This window comes from Bubalus kerabau, chromosome 5, assembly GCF_029407905.1.
Source record: "Bubalus kerabau isolate K-KA32 ecotype Philippines breed swamp buffalo chromosome 5, PCC_UOA_SB_1v2, whole genome shotgun sequence".
NCBI lineage: Eukaryota > Metazoa > Chordata > Mammalia > Artiodactyla > Bovidae > Bubalus > Bubalus kerabau.
Genome location: NC_073628.1, coordinates 118899867 through 118924906, shown reverse-complemented (window position 1 = coordinate 118924906; position 25040 = coordinate 118899867). Strand labels below are relative to the sequence as shown.

Genomic DNA, 25040 nt, shown 5'->3' with positions numbered 1-25040 from the left:
AGTTCCTCTCATGAACCTTAAATACTAATAATTGTTTAAGAAGTAGTTTGAAAATTTGTATTGATATTTTATTCTGTATTGATCTATTGTTATTATGTACGTTGACTGTTAGAGAAGTCATAAAAATTTAAAAGAAGAAATGTTATAAGTAGCTCATATTTGAGGAAGAATCTTTGTGATTTACTTTCATTCACAACTACAAACTTTATATTTATCTTAGGTAACTTGTAAACCAAGCCAGAGCTCATCGTCTTGTTTCAAGGTTACTGTTTCTGTTGCTGAGCCCTTTTCTTCTAACATTGCAAATATTCCAAGAGATTTGGTTGATGAGATTTTGGAAGAACTAGAGCATAGTGTGTCTCTCTTGGAAGTGTACCCTGTTGAAGGACAAGATTCTGATTTACATGATATTGCTTTGGCCTTGGAAGCTGTAAGGTATTAGAGCTTTTTACTTCTGAAAGTTCTCATATTTAAAAAGTTGATTTAATATGTAAGTCTTGTTCATATAGGTACTTTATTTAACTTTTACTCACTGCTGAAATCAATTTTTCTATTTTCAGTGTACATATTTGTACCTAAAATATTCTCTCTTGTGGAGGTATTTTATGTGGGCAATAAGTTTGCTGGGTTTTGATCTTGCATTTTACAAAAATTGAATTTTAAAACTTCTAGAGATAAGTCACACTAAATTCTGGTATATTCCTTGGCTTTCACTGATGGGACCCAGGTTCAATTCCTGGTCAGGAAACTAAGATCTGGAAGGCTGCAAGGGGTGGCAAAAAAATAACCCAAAAAACAAAACCACCATATTCTGCTCATATTTAGGCATCTTAAATATATTAGATTTCATTTTTCACATTTAAAAGCATTACAAGTACCAGATGTCATCATCCCCATTATGATTGCTTCTTACACATTGATGCAATTTGAGAGAAGCTATATGTAAGCATAATACAGAATATTGGGGGGCATGTCTTTGTTTTCCTAATACTCCCCCAATATAAAATATGATTCTATCTCAGATATTATTCATTTGGTAAACAAAATCAGCCACAGTCTATGAAATATGGAACATGAATTTTATAATCCCACTTCAAGAAACATTATCTGTAGTAACTTGAAATATAATGCAGATCATCTAATGTTTGAAGTTTTACTTTTAATATTAGTTCACTGAAAGTTTATTTTGAAATATTGGTGATGGACAGGGAAGCCTGGCGTGCTGCAGTCCATGGGGTCACAAAGAGTCAGACACGACTGAGGGACTGAACTGAACTGACTGATTTTTTTAAACAATTAAGATTCATATAAAGATTTCTGACATCAGGATATCTTTTTAATTATAAACATGGTACTGGCTGATTTTGATCACTGTCATCTCAATCTGATTTGTCATAGGTTTTTTTATGACTTTCTTTGGAGAGACTGGGATGATGAAGAAAGTTGTGAGAATTATACTGCTTTGATTGAAGAAAGAATTAATTTGTAAGTATAGTTAAAAACTTACTCATCACATTATGTAAGATAAACATTGTCACTGTACTGATACTTTTCAGGTGGTGTGATATACAAGATGGAACTATACCTGGCCCTATTGCACAACGTTTCAAAAAAACTTTGGAGAAGTATAAAAACAAGAGAGTTGAACTCATTGAGTATCAGAGCAATATTAAAGAAGATCCATCTGCAGCAGAAGCTGTTGAATGCTGGAAAAAGTACTATGAGATAGTAATGCTCTGTGGATTACTGAAAATGTGGGAAGATTTACGCCTCCGGTAATAATTTGCTCTATTTTTTTTTTTTAAGATTTATTTATTTGTTTATCTATTCATTTTTTTGGTTGTCGTAGGTGTGGGTCCTCATTGCTGTGCGCCGGCCATTTCCAGATGCAGCGAGCAGATGCCACTCTTTGATGCAATGCAAGGGCTTCCCACCATGGTGGTCTCCCTGTTACAGAGCTCAGGCTCTGGGTACACGGGCTCAGCAGTTGTGGCGCACAGGCCCAGCCACTTCAGAGCATGTGGGATCCTCCCAGACCAGGGATCAAACCAGTATCCCCTGTATTGCAAGGCAAATTCTTAACCACTGGGCTACCAAGGAAGCCCTGCCCTATTTTAAATGGAAACAAAAAGATTGCATGGTCATTCTTTTTTTTTTTTTTTTAATTAATTAATTAATTTTAATTGGAGGCATTACTTTACAATATTGTAGTGGTTTTGCCATACATTGACATGAATCAGCCATGGGTGTACATGTGTCCCCCATCCTGCATCCTGAACCCCCCTTCCACCTCCCTCCCATCCCATCTCTCAGGGTTGTCCCAGTGCACTGGTCCTGAGCAGCCTGTCTCATGCATCGAACCTGGACTGGCAATATGTTTCACATATGGTAATATACATGTTTCAGTGCTATTCTCTCAAATCATCCCACCCTTGCCTTCTCCCACAGAGTCCAAAAGTCTGTTCTTTACATCTGTGTCTCTTTTGCTGTCTTGCATATAGGGTCATTGTTACCATCTCTCTAAATTCCATATATATGTGTTAATATACTGAATTGGTGTTTTTCTTTCTGACTTACTTCAGTCTGTATAATAGGCTCCAGTTTCATCCATCTCATTCAAATGCATTATTTTTAATAGCTGAGTAATATTCCATTGTGTATATGTACCACAGCTTTCTTATCCATTTGTCTGCTGATGGACGTCTAGGTTGCTTGCTTCCATGTCCTAGCTATTGTAAACAGTGCTGCAGTGAACACTGGGGTACACACGTCTCTTTCAATTCTGGTTTCCTCAGTGTGTATGCACAGTAGTGGGATTGCTGGGCCATATGGCAGTTCTGTTTCTAGTTTTTTAAGGAATCTCCATACTGTTCTCCATAGTGGCTGTTCTAGTTTGCATTCCCACCAACAGTGTAAGAGGGTTCCCTTTTCTCCACACCCTCTCCAGCATTTATTCTTTGTAGACTTTTCGATAGCAGCCATTCTGACCGGCATGAGATGGTATCTCATTGTGGTTTTGATTTGCCTTTCTCTCTTTTCATGTGTTTGGTAGCCATCTGTATGTCTTCTTTGGAGAAATGTCTGTTTACTTCTTTGGCCTATTTTTTGATTGGATCGTTTATTTTTCTGGAATTGAGCTGCATGAGCTGCTTGTTTATCTTTGAGATTAATTTTTTGTCAGGAGAAGGAAATGGCAACCCACTCCAGTGTTCTTGCCTGGAGAATCCCAGGGATGGGGGAGCCTGGTGGGCCGCCGTCTGTGGGGTCGCACAGGGTCGGACACGACTGAAGCGACTTAGCAGCAGCAGCAGTAGCAGTAGGTTATAAAAATGAAAATTAGAGGACTAATAAAGAACTTAAAAATCTAAAAAGTAAAAAAATAAAAAAAATGATAATAGTAAAAATATATCTAGGAATTTCTCTGGAGCTGTTTAGGGCAGTGTGGGGTCAGTTCAGTTTCAGATAGTTCCTTGTTCCAGCTTGTACTTCTTCTTAAGGTCTATAGGCCCCTTCCAATGCTTAGTCAATGCTAACTACAGGGTTTTAATCTGTTGCACCTGGCACTTCTAGAGTGGTTCCCTCTTCTTTGTTTATTTTGGCTTCCTCTGTTTGCAAGTCTCTTCAGTGTCTAATCTCCCCCCTGACACATGAGGGCAAAGGTGGTCACTTATTTAGGCTCACTTGTTCAGTTGTGCTATGGGAAGGGAGGAACACTGCAAACAAATATCACTGGCATGTGTGGGGAGTGCTCTGTTATGGACCACACTGGGTTTGCCCCAGCTCATGGCGGCATGTGCTTTCCTGGTCTACACTGCTCAGGCTCTGCAGGAGAACTGTCCAAAGCAGGCCCTGCATTTCGTACACTTCCCAGGTCTTAGATGCTCAGGTTCAGGTTCTCAGATACTCCACAAAGGCACAGACTTGGTTGGGCGTGCGTTTTGTGCCCTTCCCAGGTCCGAGCAGCTCAGGTGACCAGGTGCTTGGAGAGCATACTGTCCCAGGTGGGCTGTGCATCTTAATCACCTCCCCAGTCCCAGCTGCTTGGTTTCCTAGGTGCGCCAGGAGAGCACCGTCTCAGGTGTGCCATGTGTCTCCTCTGGGGAGCTGATGTCTGGCTGCAACCCTCCTGGCAGATGCCAACTGTCCAGGATCCCAGGAAGACTTGGTTAGCAACTCGGAGCCTGCTCACAGTTTGGTGGAGGATGCCATCTCTGGGGCCAACATTGCCTCTCATCTTCTGGCTCTGGTTTTCGCCCGCCTGCCTCTCGGCCTCTGGCAAGGGGAGGGGCTGGTCCAGAGCCGGCTAGCTCTCCTTTGGTCTTTATGCAATCCTTTGTTCTGTGAGTGGGCCAGGCTGTGCCTTAGGTTAGAGCTTTTTGCCGAAAGTTCTCTCTCTCTCTCTCTCTCTCTCTCTTTTTCTGTCTCTGGCTATCCCACAGTTTGGGTTGCTATCTCATGTTAGGTCCCTCAGATTGTCTTCAGGGCATTCAGGCCTGGTTCTTACCCTAAGCGTTCAACCTGCACCTCCCTGTCCAGCCCCCACTCGCTGGTGGTGGACATAGCATCTGGGCTACTTCTCCGCTGGGAGCTGCAGTTAGGCGTGTGTTCTGTGGGTTGTTTTTTTTTTTTTTCTTCCTCCTGGTTATGTTGCCCTCTGAGATTCCAAAACTCCTCACAGACCCACTGGTGAGAGGGTTTTCTGCTATTTGGAAACTTCTCCTTTATGACTCCCTTCTTGGGACAGGTCTCCATCCCTAACTCTTTTGTCTCTTTTTTCATCTTTTATATTTGTCCCACCTTCTTTCAAAGAGAACGAGCTGCCTTTCTGGGTGCCTGGTGTCCTCCACCAGTGTTCAGAAGTTGTTTTGTGGAAGTTTTTCAGCATTCAGATGATCTTTTGATGAACTCATTGGGGAGAAAGTGGTCTCCCTGTCCTATTCCTCCATCTTCCATGGTCATTCTTTTATCATATCACTTGTCATATATCACCCCAATTGAAATAAGTTATAAAAATAGACATCTAATTGATGCTTTTGAACTGTGGTGTTGGAGAAGACTCTTGGGAGTCCCTTGGACTACAAGGAGATCCAATCAGTCCATCCTAAAGGAAATCAGTCCTGAATATTCATTGGAAGGACTGATGCTGAAGCTGAAGCTCCAATATTTTGGCCACCTGATGCGAAGAACTGACTCATTGGAAAAGACCCTGATGCTGGGAAAGATTGAAGACAGGAGGAGAAGGGGACGACAGAGGATGAGATGGTTGGATGACATCACTGACACAATGGACATCAGTTTGAGCAAGTTCTGGGAGTTGGTGATGGACAGGGAAGCCTGGTGTGCTGCAGTCCATGGGGTCACAAGGAGTCTGACACGACTGAGCGACTGAACGGAACTGAACTGAATTTATGAGATAAGCACAGGCACAACTACCAGTATTGGAAAATTATTTTTATATGAGCTGAATTCACTGAAATCAATGTTCTGGGGTTTTTTATTTTTAAAAAATCTCATAAATCCAGTCCTTTCCTTACCTTTCTTCTTTACCTTCTTAATTTTGGCCAAAGCATAAGAAAAGAGTCAGGAGACATTGTCCACATATAAAATGCAGAGTAGAGAGTGAGAATTTGTGGCATTTTGGTTTGAGGGTCATCACCAGCTGTTAATAGCTCAGGTAGCAAAAAAGTGCCATCTTACTGTTTCAAGGTGACACAAAGGACAGAGTTCAAGGCTGACAGAGTAGCTGGAAATTTAGTTGGGATATTCTGAAAGTGAGAGAGCTGCAAAAGGAGTGAGACCCAAAATTTGAGCAACAGAGAATCTCAACAGAGAAATGAAAACTATAATAAAAAAGAACCAAGAATTTCTGGATTTAGCTCTGACATGCAAAGAGCTTGTGAGTTATCATCCTTATCCTTACAACAAGAAAAAAGCTCAACAAACTTGAAAATTACTTTCTTGGAACCATCAGAGAACTGAGATCACAGGACAAACTGCCACCCTAAAATTTGGAGAAAGGTAAATTCAGAGAGTCACAGCTAAGATCTGCTTATCTTGAATAGAACCAGCTAGAGCCATAAATTATAAGAACATTTAAATGGTAATTTTGATAGATTGCTGGATGCTGAATGATAACTAGTATGAAAGAAACTCACAGGGAGCTGCAGTTATTAGTGAGATCCCATACCTTTGTGGGGTTTTACCTCTAGGAGTCTCACTAGGTTCTCAGTGAAGAGCCAAGAAAGATTCTGTTATGACTCTGGAAGGGTGAAGGGAAAAGTACCCATTATGAAATATACCCAGAGCATTCTCCATAATAAAGATCTTCTATTCTCCAGGAGAAAAGTCTTTACCAGAGTTTTTTGCCACCTTGAGGAAAGGCATTTCTCTGACTCTAGTCCCTTCTAGCCTTCCTGTCTGGGGAAAAAGAGGATTTAGAACAGTTGTGAAGGTCACAGTCCAGGGACATAGACTCAGTAAAAGACCAATAAGTAATCACAAGAGTATAGACACTTCCTCTCTGCTAAATCTTAAAACCATACCAACAAGATTCCAGGATAATAACTGGATTATAGTTAAAAGAGCTGTAAGACACAGACTCTTCTAAAGAGTAGTTTGGGGCTTCTAAAGGAAGCCCGAAGATATACAGAGACTGAAAATTGGAAATTACAGGAATTTGAAGCCTCTGACACATAAAGCTACAGCAAATAAACATAGGCTACCTCCTGGTTGGATTAATAATTAATCTACCTCACTTCCTGTTAGCCATGCATAGGTTTCAAAAAAAAATTATGATATGCTAAAAGGCAAGGAAATAAACCAAGTCTGAGGAGGGAAAGCAAGCATCAATAACAGACTCAATTATGATTTTGGAATTTATCAGACAGGAAATTTAAAATAGCTATGATTGGGACTTTCCTGGCAGTTCAGTGGTTAAGACTCTGTACTTCCACTGCAGGGGGCACAGGTTCGATCCCTGGTCAGAGAACTAAGATCCCACACGCCATGCAGTGCAACCAAAAAAAAAAAAAGTAGCTATGATTAATATGTTAAGGACTTTAATGGAAAAAAGTATACAACATGCAAGAAAAAAATGGATAATGTTCAAGCAAAACATGGAAACTGTAAGAATGAATTAAAAGATCATTCTAAAAATCAAAGACACTGTAAATAGAAATGAGAACTTCCTTTGAAAGGCTCATGAATAGATGGGACACAACTGAGGAAAGAATCAGAAAGCTTGAGAAATTGTCTCAAACTGAAATACAAAGAGAAAAAATAATGAAAAAAAGATCTAAGAATTGTGGAATAGTTTCAAAGAATGTAGCACATGTGCAATTGGAATACTAGAATAGAAGAAAGCAAATGCAACTGAAAAAAAAAATTCAAATTCATCAGATCAGATCAGATCAGTCGCTCAGTCGTGTCCGACTCTTTGCGACCCCATGAATTGCAGCACACCAGGCCTCCCTGTTCAAATTCATAATGGTGAAAATTTTCCAAAATTAAATGAAAACACCAAACCGCAGATCCAAGAAGCTTAGAGACCACCAAGTAGGACAAATACTCCCAAAATGTGCAAATAGGCATATTATACTTAAACTGAAGAAAAACACAGATAAGAAAAAATCTTGAAAGAAGCCAAGAGGGTAAAGAAACCCTACCTGTGTGTATGCGTTTAGTTGTTCAGTCATGTCCGACTCTTTGCAATCCCATGAACTGCAGCTTGCCATGTTCCTCTGTCCATTGGATTTTCCCAGAAAGAATCCTGGAGTGGGTTTGCATTTCCTACTCCAGGGGATCTTCCCAAACCAGGGAGTGTCCTGTGTCTCTTGCATCTCCCGTGTTGGCAGGTGGATTCTTTGCCCCTGAGCCACCAGGGAAGCCAAAACCTTTTTTTTTTTTTTTGCAAAGTCTTCCAAAAAATAAAAAGAGAAGGGATTACTTCCCCAACTCATTCTATGAGGCCATTATCACCTTGATACCAAAACTATAGAAAGATATCACAAGAAAACTGCAGAAAATATCCAGTATAAATATAGATGCAGGGACTTCCCTTGTGGTCCAGTGGTTAAGATTTTGAGCGTCCAATGCACAGGATGTGGGTTCAACCCCTGGTCAGGGAACTAAGTCCCACAAGCTGCAGGACACAGCCAAAAGACTTAAATAAAAAATAAATGAATAAAATAAGTAAATATAGATGCAATATCTTCAATAATACTTTAACAAACTGGGTCTAACAACATATGAAAAAGATTAGACACTATGACAAGTGGAATTTACGCCAGGAATGCAAGGTTGGTTTAACATATGGAAATAAATCAATATAATACACAATAAAGCCACATTATCATCTCAAAAGTTACAGAAAAATCATTTGACAAAATTCCTCTTTCGTGATAAAAATTCTAAAAAAACTTAGAATAGAATGGATCATCCTCAACCTGTTTAAGGCCATCTGTGAAAATCCTATAGCATCATATTTACCAATGAAAGAATGGATGTTTCCCCGCCTAAGATAAGGAACAAGACAATGATGTCCACTCTTGTATTCAGTTGTGCTGGAGGTTCTAGCCAGAGCAATAGGAAAGAAAAGGAAATAAATTCATCTAGATCCAAAAAGGAAAATGAAAATTATCTCTACTTGCAGATGACATAATCTTGTATATAGAAAATCCTAATGAATTGATGCTTTTGAACTATGGTGTTGGAGAAGACTCTTCAGAGTCCCTTAGACTGCAAGGAAATCCAACCAGTCCATCCTAAAGGAGATCAGTCCTAGGTGTTCATTGGAGGGACTGATGTTGAAGCTGAAACTCCAATACTTTGGCCACCGGATGCAGAGAGCTGACTCATTTGAAAAGACCCTGATGCTGGGAAAGATTGAGGGCAGGAGGAGAAGGGGACGACAGAGGATGAGACGGTTGGATGGCATCACTGACACAATAGACTTGGGTTTGTGTGGACTCCAGCAGTTGGTGATGGACAGGGAGGCCTGGCGTGCTGCAGTTCATGGGGTCACAAAGAGTCGGACACAACTGAGCGACTGAACTGAATAATGAAATATTTTTCTGTGATGTAAAGAAATTGCTGATATACAGAATAACATGGTGGATCTCAAAATAGTCTGACTGAAAAACTCCAGACACAAGAGAGTACATAGCATATTCTACTTTAAAATTCCATTTTAAAATTACGAAAAAGGTAGTGGTACTGATGAACCTATTTGCAGGGCAGGAATAGAGATGCCGACATAGAGAACAGACTTGCGTACATAGCTAGGGAAAGAGAGGGAAGGACGAATTGAGAGAGTAGCATTGAAACATATACATTACCATATATGAAATAGAGAGCTAATGGGAAGTTGCTATATAATGCAGGGAGCGCAACCCAGTGCTCTGTGACAACCTAGAGGGATGGAATGGGGTGAGGGGTGGGAGGGAGATTCAATAGGGAGGGGACACATGTATACTTATGGCTGATTCACATGGCTATATAACAGAAACCAACACAACATTGTAAAGCAATTATCCTCCAATTAAAATTACAAGAAAGGAAAATCTATGACAAAAAGATTAGTGGGTTTCTGAAAGTCGACGCTGAGGACTGACTGCAAAGATGTATGAAGGAACTTGTACGATGGGAATGTTCTATATCTTGAGTGTTATGATTGAGTTGCTGCTAAGTGACTTCAGTCATGTCCGACCCTGTGCGACCCCAGAGACGGCAGCCCACCAGGCTCCCCCGTCCCTGGGATTCTCCAGGCAAGAACATTGGAGTGGGTTGCCATTTCCTTCTCCAGTGCATGAAAGTGAAAGGTGAAAGTGAAGTCACTCAGTCGTGTCTGACTCTTAGCGACCCCATGGACTGCAGCCTACCAGGATCCTCCGTCCATGGGATTCTCCAGGCAAGAGTACTGGAGTAGGGTGCCATTGCCTTCTCCGACAATAGTATATAGTACCACCTATAATCTTTTTTTTTTGGATGAAATGTCAGAACATTTATTCACCTGAAGCCCATCAGTTGAGCCTTCTCTAGAACCCTCCTGATGGGTTCAAAACCCCTGCAGTAGAATGGTAGTCTTGGCCTTGCGCTCTGCCCTAAGAAGGAGAAATGAGCTCCTGACAAATGAGTGACGCCCACTGATCTACATTTCTCCTTGATTGCAGCTACTTCTTCCAAAGGCTGGAAAGAGCAGGGTTTGACCTCTTCCTTCTCCTTTTATACCGGGTAGTTTGAGGCAACAATTCTAAGTGTGTGTGTCTCTTCTGCAGTTCCAGGCTCTTATTCTGGCCAGCTGGTCCTCAAAGCTCAGAGGGTAGATTTTTAATTGAATCTTAATATTACCAAGCTTCTAGATCTAAATGTCAGGGGGATTGAAGAACTTTTGAAATGATGCCTTGTTATTCAGTTAGCCAAATTCTGTGGGAAATTCTATAGATCAACAAACAAATATCAGGGAATTCCCTGGTGGCCCAGTGGTTAAGACTCCAGGCTTCCACTACAGGGGACACAGATTCGATCCCTGGTGGGACAACTAAGATCCTACATGCTGCAGGGCCAGTAATTAAAAATAAAATAAATTAACATCATAAAAGCGAATGGGTAATTAGTATAAATGAAAAAAGATAGATTTAGATATTTAAGATATATTGATCAAATTTAGTGTATGGACCTTGCTTGGCTCTTGATTCAAATAAACCAATGGTAAAAATATCTTCCAGAGCTAAGTGCAGACATTTGAACACAGACAAGGTGTTAGATGATGTAGGGGCACTATTATTAACCTTATTTGGTGTAATAATGATACTGTGGTTATGCTCTTTTAAAAAGTGGCTACCTGTTGGGTATACATACTGAGGTATTTACAAGTCAAATTAAACCATAGCTGGGATTTCCTTTAAAATATTTTGGTGATTATGGTAGGGGAAAATGTGAGAATGAGATAAATGACAATTCTCGAAAGTAGTGATGGATGGATATATATTATATATATATATATATATATATATATACTCTACTTTTAAATATACTATTTTTTTCTACTTTGGATATGTTTGAAATTTTTCATAATAAAAAACTGGGGATTTTGTTTGTTGAATTTTAAATAGGTTATGTTCACACAGGTTAGAGCCATCAGAGTGAGTTCAATATGAGTATTCCCTATCTTTACCCACACACTCAATGACTGTCGGTCACAAATGAGAGGAATGAGTCAGTGGTAAAGAAAACAGCAAAGCAAGTGAAGTGGGCAGAACAGTGGCAGCTGGTACCCACCTCTGTGTTTGGGATGAGTGGGGAGTTGTAGGACCGTGACAAACGGAAGATCACAAACATGATTGAGTTAAATGGCTGTATACATTTGTGAAATCTCATAGAGAGGCTCACTTAAAATGAGTGTTATGTAAATTATACCTTATTAAAAATATAACTTTGAAAATCACTGACATAAACCTTTAATTTTAAAGCTAGGATTGTATGATAAACTATTTCCTGCATGTAAGATGCTTTACTCTTTGAGCAACTAGTAATTATATATATGGTGAAAAAAATGTATGAGTAGTTCTCTTTCTCAAATCAAAATTTGCTTAAATAGGTATAAAAGTGCTGAATGGGTTTGATGTTGAAATGTTAAATGAAACTTTTCCTTTGGAGGACATTGCTAATATCTTAGAGTTCAAAATTCAATCATTGGAATGATAAATACATAGGAACAGTTCTCTGAAATGTTAAGCTTCACAAAAATATTGGTAACTGAGGTATTGCTTATATGTGGAACCTAAAAAGAAGGGTGCAAATGAACTTAGTTACAATACAGAAGTAGAGTCACAAATGTGAAAACAAGCTCATGGTTACCAGGGTATAAGGGGGAGGGGAGAGAAGTAAATTGGGATTGACATATACACACTGCAAAGTGTATATAAAATAGATAACTAGTAAGGACCTACAGTTATAACACAAGGAACTCTACTGTATACTCTGTAATGACCTATATGGGAAAAGAATCTAAAAAAAGGGTGGATATATGTACATGCATAACTGATTCACTTTGCTGTACACGTGAAACTAACACAACCTTATAAATTAATTATATACCAATAAATTATTTTAAATATTGATAATTGAAACATAAGCTGAAAAATATTGGTATTAATGCTGCATCAAGTGATAATCAAAGTGCTGCAGAGAACCCAAAAGATTACCCATACGGTAAATATGGCTGACAGTAATGATAAAAGTTATACTCAATTTTTTTTTCTTTCTTTTGATAACACTTAAATGATTAATAGGAAACAGGAACTGTAAAGGAAAGCAGAAAGAAGACAAAGAATGGAATTATCTAAAAGTGCTGAATAGCAATCAGTTAAAAACAATGAAGAAAGAAGCTAGAATTGTTTGATGGAGGCCAACAGCCAACTTATCCTGTTTCAAAGGATAAGTTCTCCATAGATACAAAAACAATTAATTAAACGTAGTCTCTCAAATTAGGCAGATCCCCAAATATTCTTATACCTCAGTAGCACAGACATAACCTATCTCTGCTTTGGGTGTCTACAATTCAATGTTTTATGAAAGTATAATCAGGAAATTTTCTACTGTACTGAAAAGTTAAGATGATTGAGGTATTGATTGTAGTGAGTTGCATGCAGATTTTCAGAGTTCAATGGTTTAAACACTCAGTTATTTAAAAGATCTCAATTATTCCATCACTCTCAAATTGCTCATTGCTCTCAAGAAGCTCAAAATGAACGGAACCTATTACTCAAAGATGCTTAGTACCAAGTTTTTTTTTTTTCTTTTTAATGCTTTTATTCTACGTAAATTACTACCAGAGACTAATGTTTAAAAAGCAAATAAACTGGACAGATGCAGGACAAAAATCTGTTCACCCAACTATAAAAGGTGATATGTTTTTTAAAAATTACAATAAATGCAGAAGTGTTTGACACATGCAGTAGCCTTAAATGAAAAAGCACTGACGCCCACTGTTGCAGGAAAACAAAAAGCAAACACACACAGTGAAACCCACACATCTTACTGCACTCCACCTTAAAATGTATCATATATTGGGTTTGTTTATAACAGCACAGATCCAAGAGTCAAAATGAAATAAAGCGGATATTTTAAAGATTTAAGAGCCGTTATCAAAAATAAATTACATTTTTTTCAAGATACAGAAATGCTGCTATGATGGCTGAGAGCCCAGTAACCTTTCAATAGCCGCATTGATATCCCCTCCTGTGGCTGTTAGCGCTTGCAAGTAGGTGTACCTTAAGTATTTTTCATATTGATTTAATTAAAATAAATGTTTTCAACTTCAGAGTTCATGGACCTTTCTTTCCAAGAATTCTGAGGCGTAGGAAAGGAAAAAGAAACTTTGGAAAGACTATAACACATATCGTAGCAAAAGTGATGACTACTGACATGGTAAGTAATACATTTTATTCTTATTTGTTCATTTAAGTTTTAGCTGCATATAATTAGAAAACAAACTCTTTGAAGGTTGGATTCTTGTCTGACCTTAATGTCTCTGTTACACCCAGCTCAGTGATTGACATATAGTAGGTACGAAATAAATAAATGTCCACAACTATTTACAGAGTACTAATCTTGTTGCCAGGTGCTATGCTAGCACCTATGGGAGAGAAATATGAGAAATACAGCATTTGAGGGAGATACACTTTTGAACCAGACCCACAGTCCTGCTTCTTCCATACATCTGAGCAGTTTGAATGATGGTGGAGATGTTGTTTAGTGGAAGCTGAGTCATGTCTGACTCTTTTTGTGACTCCGTGGACTGTAGCCTGCCAGGCTCTTCTGTCCATGGGATTTCCCAGCAAGTATACTGGAGTGGGTTGCCATTTCCTTCTTCAGGGGATCTTCCCAACCCAAGGATCAAACCCACATCTCCTGCATTGGCAGGCGGATTCTCTACCACTGAGCCACCTGGGAAGCCCTATGGTGGAGACATGGACAAGTAAATAGGCTATTGCAGTTGCAACACAGAATAATATAATAGTAAATGCTACGATAGGAGTATATACAGGAGCACTTAGGACGGGTACATAAGCAGAGTTAGGAATTCTGGCAACGCTGGCTGAAAGAAATAATGCAGATGAAACCTAAAGGATGAGTGTAAATTTAACTAGCCCAAGTGGGGAAATGTTCTAAGTCATCTCACTTGACCTCTCAGTAGTATTTCACAGCTCTCTCCTTGAATAGTTTTTCATTGTCTTCTGTTATCATACTTTGCTGGTTCAATCTCTCTAGTTGTTGTATTTTTTCTCCTCCTGTCCTTTAAATGCTTGGAACTTATCTTTTTTCTGCACTATATGCCTAAGTGATTTATGTTGCCTTTTCCCATGACTTCAGTTATATATACACTAATAATCTAAAATGTGTATCCACAGTCACATTTTTTGTTCTGAGCCCCAAACCGGTATGTCTAGCTACCTATTGCTCATCACCCCTTAATTATGTCCTGAGTACTTCAACTCAGTGTCCGCAATTAAATTCATGATCTTATCGAGTAACTAGATTATCTTCTAGTGTTCTCTGTTTCAGTAAATGGCACTACCATCTACCCAGTTGTTAATTACCATCTTCTGAGAGTTTATCGTCCCCTCATCACCTTCATATACCCCTTCCTCCCTCACTAAACCACGTCTTGGCGTATACCACGTTGTTTGAGAGAGCTACCGTATGTCCTTTAGGTCTCAATTTAAATGTCGTTTCCATTGAAAAAAACTTGCTCAACCTTCCAGAATACATAGACTACATACTGTGCACCCTGCCTGTTCCCTTACTGTCACTTTTCCTTATCATAACTGTGTTAAATATTTTCTGTGGCTACCTATTGAACGTCTGTCTCGTTTACTATTAATATACTAGCTATTAAGAGCCAGGGGAGTATGTTTACCATTCATGTAGTCACCTAGCATGATGATTGGCATAAGGTGGGTGCTGAGCATTTTTCATTGAATAGTAAATGAGTACATGTTTGGCAGAGAATGGGGTATATATGAGAAACTAAAAGAAGTCCAGAAAGGATGGTATTTAATACCTAGTAGGAGAATGAATAGAGATAAAGCCTGGCCTATTAGACTGGTCTTATCTGTTATCCTACCAATTTTTATTATTTTAAATAAAATTTAATTTCCTTTGATTTGCTTACTGGATCAGATTTTCAATAACATTAATTATTCCACCAATTTTATTTGTAAACATCTTTTGAAACATCATTGTAAAGTAAGGTATAGATTTTATCTCTAGCCTTTTAAAATATTTTTATTTTTACCTATCTTTTTATTTGTTTTTAAATGTTTTTGGCTTTATTTTCCTATATAACAGTAAAATGTTTCTGTGATTTTTATTCAGTGCTTTGCAACCCTGTCTTCATTTGTGTAAGTAAATATCCACAAACTTCAGACCACAGGACAATGAGAGGAAGACCACTCTGAGAAGGCAGCATCATCAATTTCTACTTTGCTCAGATCTTTGATTTTAGATTTACCTTTGAGGTGGACAACATATTTTAATTTGGTGTACCTAGTCACAGCTGTGTATATAAGCCTTTAACAGTTTTCTCAACTTTGAAGATTCTTTAGTCTTTTTCCTGCTCTATACTCTCCTTAAACAGTTTTAATCCATGCCCATTATCATTATGCTGGTGATCTTTACAAGCAGTGTAGTGAAAAGTCATGCACTTTGTAGTCAGGTAGCCCAGTGTTTAAATAGCCTGTTTTGGGCAAGCAGCCTAACTCTGAACCCCAATTTCTTTATTTTCAGAGTGCTTTAAAAAGAGAGAAAAACTGTGCTGATTTAAGAGGATGATCTCTGGAGCCAAACTGCCTGGATGCAGAGTCTGGCTTTGGCACTTATTAATCATGTGATTTACAACAAGCTGTTTTCCCATTTGCGCTTTAGTTCCTCGTCTGTAAAATAGGGATAATACTGTGTTCTTTATTTACAGAGACTATATGAATTCACATTTGTCATGTGCTTAGAATAATGGTCAGCACATAGTAAGTATTTGATAAACGTTTTCTGCTAGTGTGATGGCCGCCGCCGCTACCACCACCGTCACAACGTCACCACCAATACCACCACTAAACTTTATTTTTCTGAGGATGAAATTAAATCCTATGTATAAAATACCTAGCAGCCTGGCATGCAGTGGTTTTTCAGTAAATTTATCCCCTCTTGCATTTTTTGCTGATCAACATCACTACAGGTTCTTCTCAGCATCTTTACCTTATGTCTCACTAAAAGACAACACCCTAAATTTGAACTTACTGTTCTTTTGTACACAGCCTGTCCTTAGTCCTCCTGTATTCTCTATTGAATTAATGTCCTAGATATCCTTCCAGTCAATTGAACTAAATATATCTTTACTTCCTTAGTCTCTCAAATTGTGATGAGAGACCTAAATTCTATCTTTAGGTTTAGACTCAGTCTGACTTCTGAATCATTCCTAACAGAGATAAGCAGTATTTGTTTCAGTGCTTAAACTAAAGTTCAACATTAGTTATTCTCCTATATTTAGGAGAAATATCAATGTCCCCATTGTTCATCCTAGGACTCTATCCTGTTCCTTCTTTGTCTAGAAGGCAGGATAGTGTGGTGGTGAAGAATATAAGCTTTACAATAATAGAAATCTAGGTTTGATTCATAGTTTTTCTTCATAATACTTGGGTTGGATTTAAAAAATTACATAGTTTCTCTTACTTCCTTATCTATAAAAAGGAGTAATGAAGTCTATCCTATGAGTCATTCAGTTCAGTTCAGTCACTCAGTCGTGTCCGACTCTTTGTGACCCCATGAATTGCAGCACGCCAGGCCTCCCTGTCCATCACCAACTCCCGGAGTTTACTCAAACTCATGTCCATCGAGTCGGTGATGCCATCCAGCCATCTCATCCTCTGTCGTCCCCTTCTCCTCCTGCCCCCAATCCCTCCCAACATCAGAGTCTTTTCCAATGAGTCAACTCTTTGCATGAGGTGGCCAAAGTATTGGAGTTTCAGCTTTAGCATCATTCCAAAGAACACCCAGGGCTGATCTCCTTCAGAATGGACTGGTTGGATCTCCTTGCAGTCCAAGGGACTCTCAAGAGTCTTCTCCAACACCACAGTTCAAAAGCATCAATTCTTCAGCGCTCAGCTTTCTTCACAGTCCAACTCTCACATCCATATGTGACCACTGGAAAAACCATAGCCTTGACTAGACGGACCTTTGTTGGCAAAGTAATGTCTCTGCTTCTGAATATGCTATCTAGGTTGATCATAACTTTCCTTCCAAGGAGTAAGCGTCTTTTAATTTCATGGCTGCAGTCACCTTCTACAGTGATTTTGGAGCCCTCAGAAATAGTCACTGTTTCCACTGTTTCCCCATCTATTTGCCATGAAGTGAGGGAGGTAAAACAAAGGTCAGTTTCCTTACCAGTCCCTCTTCTGAGGTAAGGAGGAATAAGAAAAATATAAATGATGGGAATTCCCTTGTGGTCCAGTGGTTAGGACTCAAAGCTTCCCAGTGCAGACGACATGCGTTCGATCCCTTGTCAGGGAATAAAAATCTTGCAAGCCGCAAGCATGGCGCAGCAAAACAAAACAAAAAACAAAACCCAAACAAACAAAAAACTTAGGGAAAAAAAATTAGATGGCTTCTAGAGTTTTTCCAAAACATTTATTTACAGAGATAATCCTTGTGCTGTTTGCCACAGATGTATAAGAGTACGTAAGATGTAATACAAACACAAATGACTATCTTGGTTTGCTGACTTAGGATTACTGTAAGAGTTTCATATGTATATTTCTAGAAAAATGTTCACTCCTGCTTATCAAGGAAAACTAAAATTAGGCAGCACTCCCGCTTATCAAGGAAAATTAAATTTAGGCAGCGAAAATTGTTAAAATAGCAAATATTGTTATACATTTAAAAGATACCCCATTCTGATGAGCTTGCAGAAAAGAAAAGTGAGTTCTCAGATCAAGTTTCAATTGGTTAAACTTTTCTGGAGGGCAGTTTAGCAATATGTATACAAGAGGCTTAAAATGTTTTATACCTTTTGACAGCAATTCTCAATCTAGCAATTTACCCTAAAAAATAACCAGAGATGTGCATAATTTATTTGTGGTAGTATTTTCATGATATTGGAAAATTATAAGCCATCTAAATAAGGATAGAAAATTATAACATAAATTATGATACATCGAGATTTCCCTGATGGTCCAGTGGCTAAGTGTCTGCACTTCCAATGCAGGGGGCCCAGGTTCGACCCCTAATCAGGGAACTAGATCCCATGTGCTGTATCTAAGACCCAGGCAGTCAAATAAATAAATATATACACATCTATATGATGTATTATTACATAACTTTAAAAAATTAGGTTTTGAAAAAATATTTAAAGACATGGGGAAGTGTGATATAATGTAATGAGAAAATCAGGATTCAAAATCATCTGCATCCATCTTAATGATACATCAGTATTATGCATGTGAGTATATGCATAGGAAAAAGACAAGAAGGAAAATAGCTTCATAAATATATTCTATTTAGGTAAAAACTTGTTAAAATTTCCATTTTTGTTATGCTTTGTTTCAATTTTCTATTTTTTATAATAAGAAAAAAGAGACATGAATGATAATGCCATTTGTATTGGGATAAAAGAATAGACATTTTTTCATGGTATATATTTAGTTTTCAAATTTTATTTTTAAAGTTTCTCATTCTTACCGGTTCTAATAATGAAGTTCTTTCACCTTTTCTACTCCCAGTGCAAATTCCGGTACTTTTTCATTTTAGTTTTAGAATCTATAATAAATTTTTGATGGTTTACCAAAATTTTAGGGTCAGTTTGAGTTAAAGAAAATAAAGTAGTAGTTTCCAATAGGAAAGAAATCTGGGGTCATCAAAACCTAGACCTAAAGTTTAGCTTTACCACTCACTCATTCTGTGTCCATAGGCAAATCATTCACTCTCACTGAGTTTCAATTTTTTAACATTACAAGGGTATACTAATACTTTATCTCAAAGAACTGTTGGGAGTTTAGGGGGTAAAGGTCACAATAACTTCTGGCTGTATTTAGTAGCTGTAAAAATTATTCGGGATTTTAAGGAAAATCTCCTTTCATTGTTCTTTGAACATTTAATGAACATAAATATACACAGTATTTAAACCATGCATTACCTATAAAATAATGTGAAACAAGACGTCCCTGGTGGCTCAGAGGTTAAAGCGTTTGCCTCCAATGCGGGAGACCCGGGTTTGATCCCTGGGTCAGGAGGATCCCCTGGAGAAGGAAATGGTAACCCACTCCAGTATTCTTGCCTGGAGAATCCCATGGATGGAAGAGCCTGGTAGGCTACAGTCCATGGGGTCGCAAAGAGTCGGACACGACTGAGTGACTTCACTTCACTTCAGTGTGAAAAAGCACATTACCAAGGAGGAGTTAGCGGATTTAAATGACCTATGTCAGTTGGACCTACTGTTCTATTTCTTCTTTTCAGGTAAAGGACTTATCTCCAGACACACTTCTCCAACAGCATGATGATTTGGATTTGGCTTTGGATAGCTGTTACAGTGGAGATACAGTTGTTATTTTTCCAGGAGAATATCAAGCTGTAAATCTTGCTTTATTGACTGATGACATTGTTATAAAGGGTTAGCATGGCATCCTTTTTAATCTTTTAATAGCAGTGCATTCTGGACAAACTGTATATTATAAACATGGTTAATCAGATTACTAGAAATTAGAACAGTTTGGGGTTTCACGAAAATCCCTTATGTGCCTTTTCCAATTAATATTTTCTCACCTGTCCAGTGTGGGCTTCTAGGTGGCTTGGTGGTAAAAAATTCAGCTGCCAATGCAGAAGATGCAGGAGATGAGGGTTCAGTCCCTGGGCTGGGGAGATCCCCTGGAGGAGGGAAGAATACTGCCTACTCCAGTATTCTTGCCTGGATAATCCCATGGACAGAGGACCCCGGTGGGCTACAGTCCATGGGGTCACAAAGAGTCAGACACAATTGAGCAACTGAGCATGCACAGGCATTCGCACCTGTCCAGTAGTGTATTATCTGTACAGATTACCTCCTTTGGACATACTGCACCAGAGCAGATCAATGAGACTGCTTCCCCATGATAAACAGTCAGAATAAAAAAAAAAAAAAAAAAAATCAGCTCTATTTTTTACCTGAACTACTTTTTTCTCTTCTGTCCCCACAGCATTTCATATTACTTTAGTAGAAAACCCAAATGTAAAGGTATATTAAAATATACTCAGTATTTTCTCTAAAAGCTTAATCCTATGGAAACTTACTAAACTAGAAGTAAAAAAGCAGAGTTTAATAAATTTAGATTCTGAACATATTTAGTGACTTTGGTTCTGCCCTTTTACATTAAGGTTATTCCCATTGTCTGGCCAAAAGACAAGACAGATGACCAACTTTGCTATCATTTCAAAAATTGAGCATAATTTCCACTAGATTTTGATGACTGTAATGTTCACTTTGCTGAACTATATGGGTAATAAGGATATTTGTTAATTTTAAAAATTTGTTGCCTTCAATATACAGCCCCTCATTTTTGGATAGATGTTAAACTTAGAGGATTGCGACTACTAGAGCAAAATTATAGACACGATTACAATAATCTTATAACCTAATTCAAGAGTCTCTGCCAGTCTTTTTTATTATGATTTTGAAACCAGGTTATGGTAAGATACTTTCTGGATCTTACACATTTTGTAGATTACTGCTCACTATGTAATATAGGGAAATATGTAGTGGAATGAGTATGTTAAATACCATAGGTACATTTAGGTTGATTATAAACCCAGATTGTTCCATCATGGCATCAAAATAAGGAAACAAGACTACATTATAGTTAAGTGTCTAAATGGTTGACTGAATAATTACAAATGTTACTTGTAATAGCAAGTATTACTGAATGACTAATGGGCTTTAAGCTTTGAAAGTACTCATTTAATTATGCATTTTTATCCCTATAAATCAGGAATTGGAAAGCGAGAGGAAATTATGATTACTTCTGAACCTTCTCACGACAGTTTTGTGGTGTCCAAAGCTGATAATGTGAAGCTAATGCATCTGTCTTTGATACAACAAGGAACAGTTGATGGGATTGTGGTGGTAGAGTCCGGTCACATGACTCTAGAAAACTGTGTATTAAAATGTGAAGGAACAGGAGTATGTGTTCTTACAGGGGCTGCTTTGACTCTTACAGACAGTGAAATAACTGGTGCCCAGGTATTTTATTTTACAAAATTTATGGCTTTATTGGCTGTATATAACTTTGAGTGATCTTAATATGTAAACAGAAGGTACCAATTGTTTTATCTTTGAATGGAATTATAATTAAGCTTGGAAACTGATAAAAGTAAATTAAACAAGAACAAGTACAAGCATGTCGTTTTATACACTTAGTATACTGAGGAAAGTGAACTGCCAAAGTAAGAAATGAGTTTTGTTGATGTGTGCTTTTTAAAAAAATCTAGGAATCAGCGGTTATAAACAGATTTTGAGTCAGGTTAACAGATTTTAGCAGCATTATGAAGGATTTAAAGTACATATACATTAATTTTTATAACTACTTAGAATAACTGCTGTTAAGAGATTTTCCCTTCTAAGGCATGATTCGGGTGGGAGGAGAGCAATGTAATGGTCCATACAACTTCAGCCTTCCTATAGGTCTAATGATTCTTTGACACAGAGTTTGTTTTCAATGTTATTTCCACAATAAATTGTACTTTTGTATTTTCATGTAACTTAATATGTTTAGATTGCTAATATAGAACTACATTTTTCAAGTCTAAAGAAAATTTTGGAGGTGTACATGTGTTTTGTAGATTGTTTTATTTGCTTTTAATTTACAGGGTGCTGGTGTTGAACTGTATCCTGGGAGCGTAGCCATTCTGGAAAGAAATGAAATTCATCACTGTAATAACCTCAGAACCTGTGACAGTTCAAAAAGCACCTTAGGTGGAGTTAATATGAAGGTATTCTCATATTTTTTAACATAAGAATTATAAAGATACCAAGATATTAGCTTCAGCCTTAAATTTTAGTCTGTTAAGTATGGTACAAGCAATTAAAATACTATTTAGATGATAGTTGACAGGAAACAAATTTAGTCTTATAATAATTTCAACTTAAATTCTTAGTAAATAACTTTGAATATGAGAAAGGGGTAAGTTCTTTTTAGATTTTGTTTTCATTGAACCAGCTTGTAGTGTTAATACATTTGGCTAAGTAAAGCAAATAAAGAGGATAAATATATTAAGAAATATTTAAGTTGTTCAAAAGTTGTAAAATAATTTAAGCTAACCAATTAAAACATAAATAGCAATAATTTGTAAGTGAAATGCTTTCCCATTCTTTTCTACTTATGTAAACTCTACCTTTCTAGGTCCCTCTCTTGACTTGTATAGTTAACGATAAATTTGAAAACTTCATATACTATTTCCTCAAACATTTTTGTAGTTAATATTACACTAATCCAGCATGAGGAAAATAACACTTGTTCAAAACTGAGATTCAGTTGTTTTAAGGAAATGTGTGAGCTCAAGAATTAAGTTCTAGAGCTTATGAAATGCTCATTAGTTCATAGTTTTATAGAAATTACTGAAAACCCAACTTCCTTGAATAATTTAACAGGTTCTTCCAGCACCCAAATTGAAGATGACTAGTAATCACATTTACAACAACAATGGCTATGGAGTAAGCATTCTTCAACCAACTCAACAGTTGTTTATTGTAGCAGAAGAAGCCCCCAACAAAGGGGCTGCTTCAGGAGATAAAAGAGATGATAACATGCTCTCCAAAGTAATGCAAAATCTGAATTTGGAAATGAACAATAATAAAATAGAAGCAAACGTAAAGGGGGATATTAGGATAGTAACAAGTTGAAGCATCTGGATTTAAAGTTTTATATTTCAGATATTTGTTTAATAAATCTCATATCCCACAGAAATGGTTGTTTTAATTAAATTCAAATTTTATTTAATTAAAAAATTAAATATTTAAGGGCTTCCCTAGTGGCTCAGATGGTAAAGCATCTGCCTGCAATGCAGGAGACCCTATAGTTTGATCCCTGGGTTGGGAAGATTCCCTGGAGAATGAAATGGCAACCCACTCCAGTATTCTTGCCTGGAGAATTCCATGGACAGTGGAGCCTGGCGGGCAGCAGTCCATGGGATCACGAGTTGCACACACCTGGAAGACTCACACACACTAGGTGAGTTAACCTGGCTGTATTTAATGCTCTCACTGAAGATTCATTTTAATGTTTTTTTAAAAAAAGTCTTTGAAGTATCACACAACCTAAAAGCTAAATGGTAATACCATCACCACCCATTCCAAAAGCAAACATGATTTAAAATTCTTCAAATTTTTTGTCACACCACAGGGCAAGAGGAATTAGTTCCCTGACCAGGGATTGAACCCAAGTTCCCTACATTGACAGCATGGAGTCTTAACCATTAGACCACCAGGGAAGTCCCTGAATATTGTTTCTTATAGCCTTAGTCCAATAAGAAGCATTAGTTTTTTAATGTAGTTTCTGGCCAATTTATGGTCAATTCCTGATTCATTCCTACATATCTGTGCAGGTAACTGGAATAAGATAACAGTTACATAGGATTAACTATAGGAAACACAAAAAGTCAAAATAAAACAAAAACCAAGATGTATTTCTTTCTTACGTTCAAGAAATCTGGAAGTATTGTTACTTATATTCCAGAAATTCAGAGATATTCAGTTATAGAACTAGCAGATGTTCCACATGGGTACTCAACATTAGGTGTTGAGTGCTAGATATTCAGAGTGCTTCAAATTTCTTCTGTCTTCCATTTGTATGGTTTTCATCCAAAATCACCACATGGTCTAAGATAGCAACTGTTGCTCAAGCCAAGCAGAAGGGATAAGACCTCTCTACTAAGTCATACACATTATTTCAACTTTTATGCCCCCTGCCCCCAGCCAGAACCTAATCACATGGCTGTTATCTAAGTGCAAATTAAGCTAGAAAATATAACCTTTATATTGGATTGCCATGTGTGCTCTGCAACAGGGTGTTTTCTTAAAAGAAACTGGTCTTTTTCACAAAGCACAATTTACACTGATTTCAGGATATAAAAGGAAATAAGCACAGGCTTCAGCCCTTCATCTTTCCTTCTGCAAACTATTTGTAATTTGATCAGTCCTGGGTGCTCTTTGGAAGGACTGATGCTAAAGCTGAAACTCCAATACTTTGGCCACCTGATGCGAAGAGTTGACTCACTGGAAAAGACTCTGATGCTGGGAGGGATTGGGGGCAGGAGGAGAAGGGGACTAGAGGATGAGATGGGTGAATGGCATCACCGACTCGATGGACAAGAGTTTGATGGACAGATAGACCCTCTTGAGAGTGAACAGAAAGCAACAGCCTTGCATGAACAAACTTCTCAATCATTGGTCACCTGCCTCCTTTTGGTTGCTTCCTTTGGTTTCCAACCAACTACTTCTCAGGTCTTCTTCAGAAAACAGTTCCTCCTGCCCCCCATTCTCAGTTCACTGAAGCATACACAAAGTGTTTTTAAGATTTTCTAAGAACTTTGATCATTTTTCTCCCTCCTTTGCCTTCCCATCCTTACTTTTTTCTCTCCATCATAGCATATTACGAGGCTTTGCAACCCCATGAACCACAGCACACCATGCCTCCCTGTCCATCACCAACTCCCGGAGTCCACCCAAACCCATGTCCATCGAGTGGATAATGCCATCCAACCTATCTCATCCTCTGTCCATCCCCTTCTCCTCCTGCCCTCAATCTTTCCCAGCATTAGAGTCTTTTCAAATGAGTCAGCTCTCCCTATCAGGTGGCCAAAGTATTGGAGTTTTAGCTTCAACATCAGTCCTACCAAAGCACCACCAATTTATTATCAAACAGTCCTGTAGGTTGCGGCCTGGCATGGGTCCCACTGGGCTTAAAATCAGTGTTTCCGGATGCTCTCAGGGATTTGTTTCCTTGTTCACTTGAGTGTTGGCA

The 25040-nt window shown here is 38.0% G+C and overlaps 1 protein-coding gene across 1 annotated transcript in view; it reads left to right on the top strand.

The window, feature by feature from the left end:
• SHCBP1L (SHC binding and spindle associated 1 like) overlaps positions 1–22921 on the top strand; it is a 30247-nt gene extending 7326 nt beyond the window's left edge. The window contains exons 3-10 of the mRNA XM_055582892.1: positions 221–435; positions 1399–1485; positions 1557–1775; positions 13323–13428; positions 19507–19660; positions 21012–21262; positions 21889–22011; positions 22670–22921. Coding sequence (XP_055438867.1) covers positions 221–435; positions 1399–1485; positions 1557–1775; positions 13323–13428; positions 19507–19660; positions 21012–21262; positions 21889–22011; positions 22670–22921 — 1407 coding nt within the window. The remainder of the gene's footprint in view (positions 1–220; positions 436–1398; positions 1486–1556; positions 1776–13322; positions 13429–19506; positions 19661–21011; positions 21263–21888; positions 22012–22669) is intronic.
• The last annotated feature ends 2119 nt before the right edge of the window (positions 22922–25040 follow it).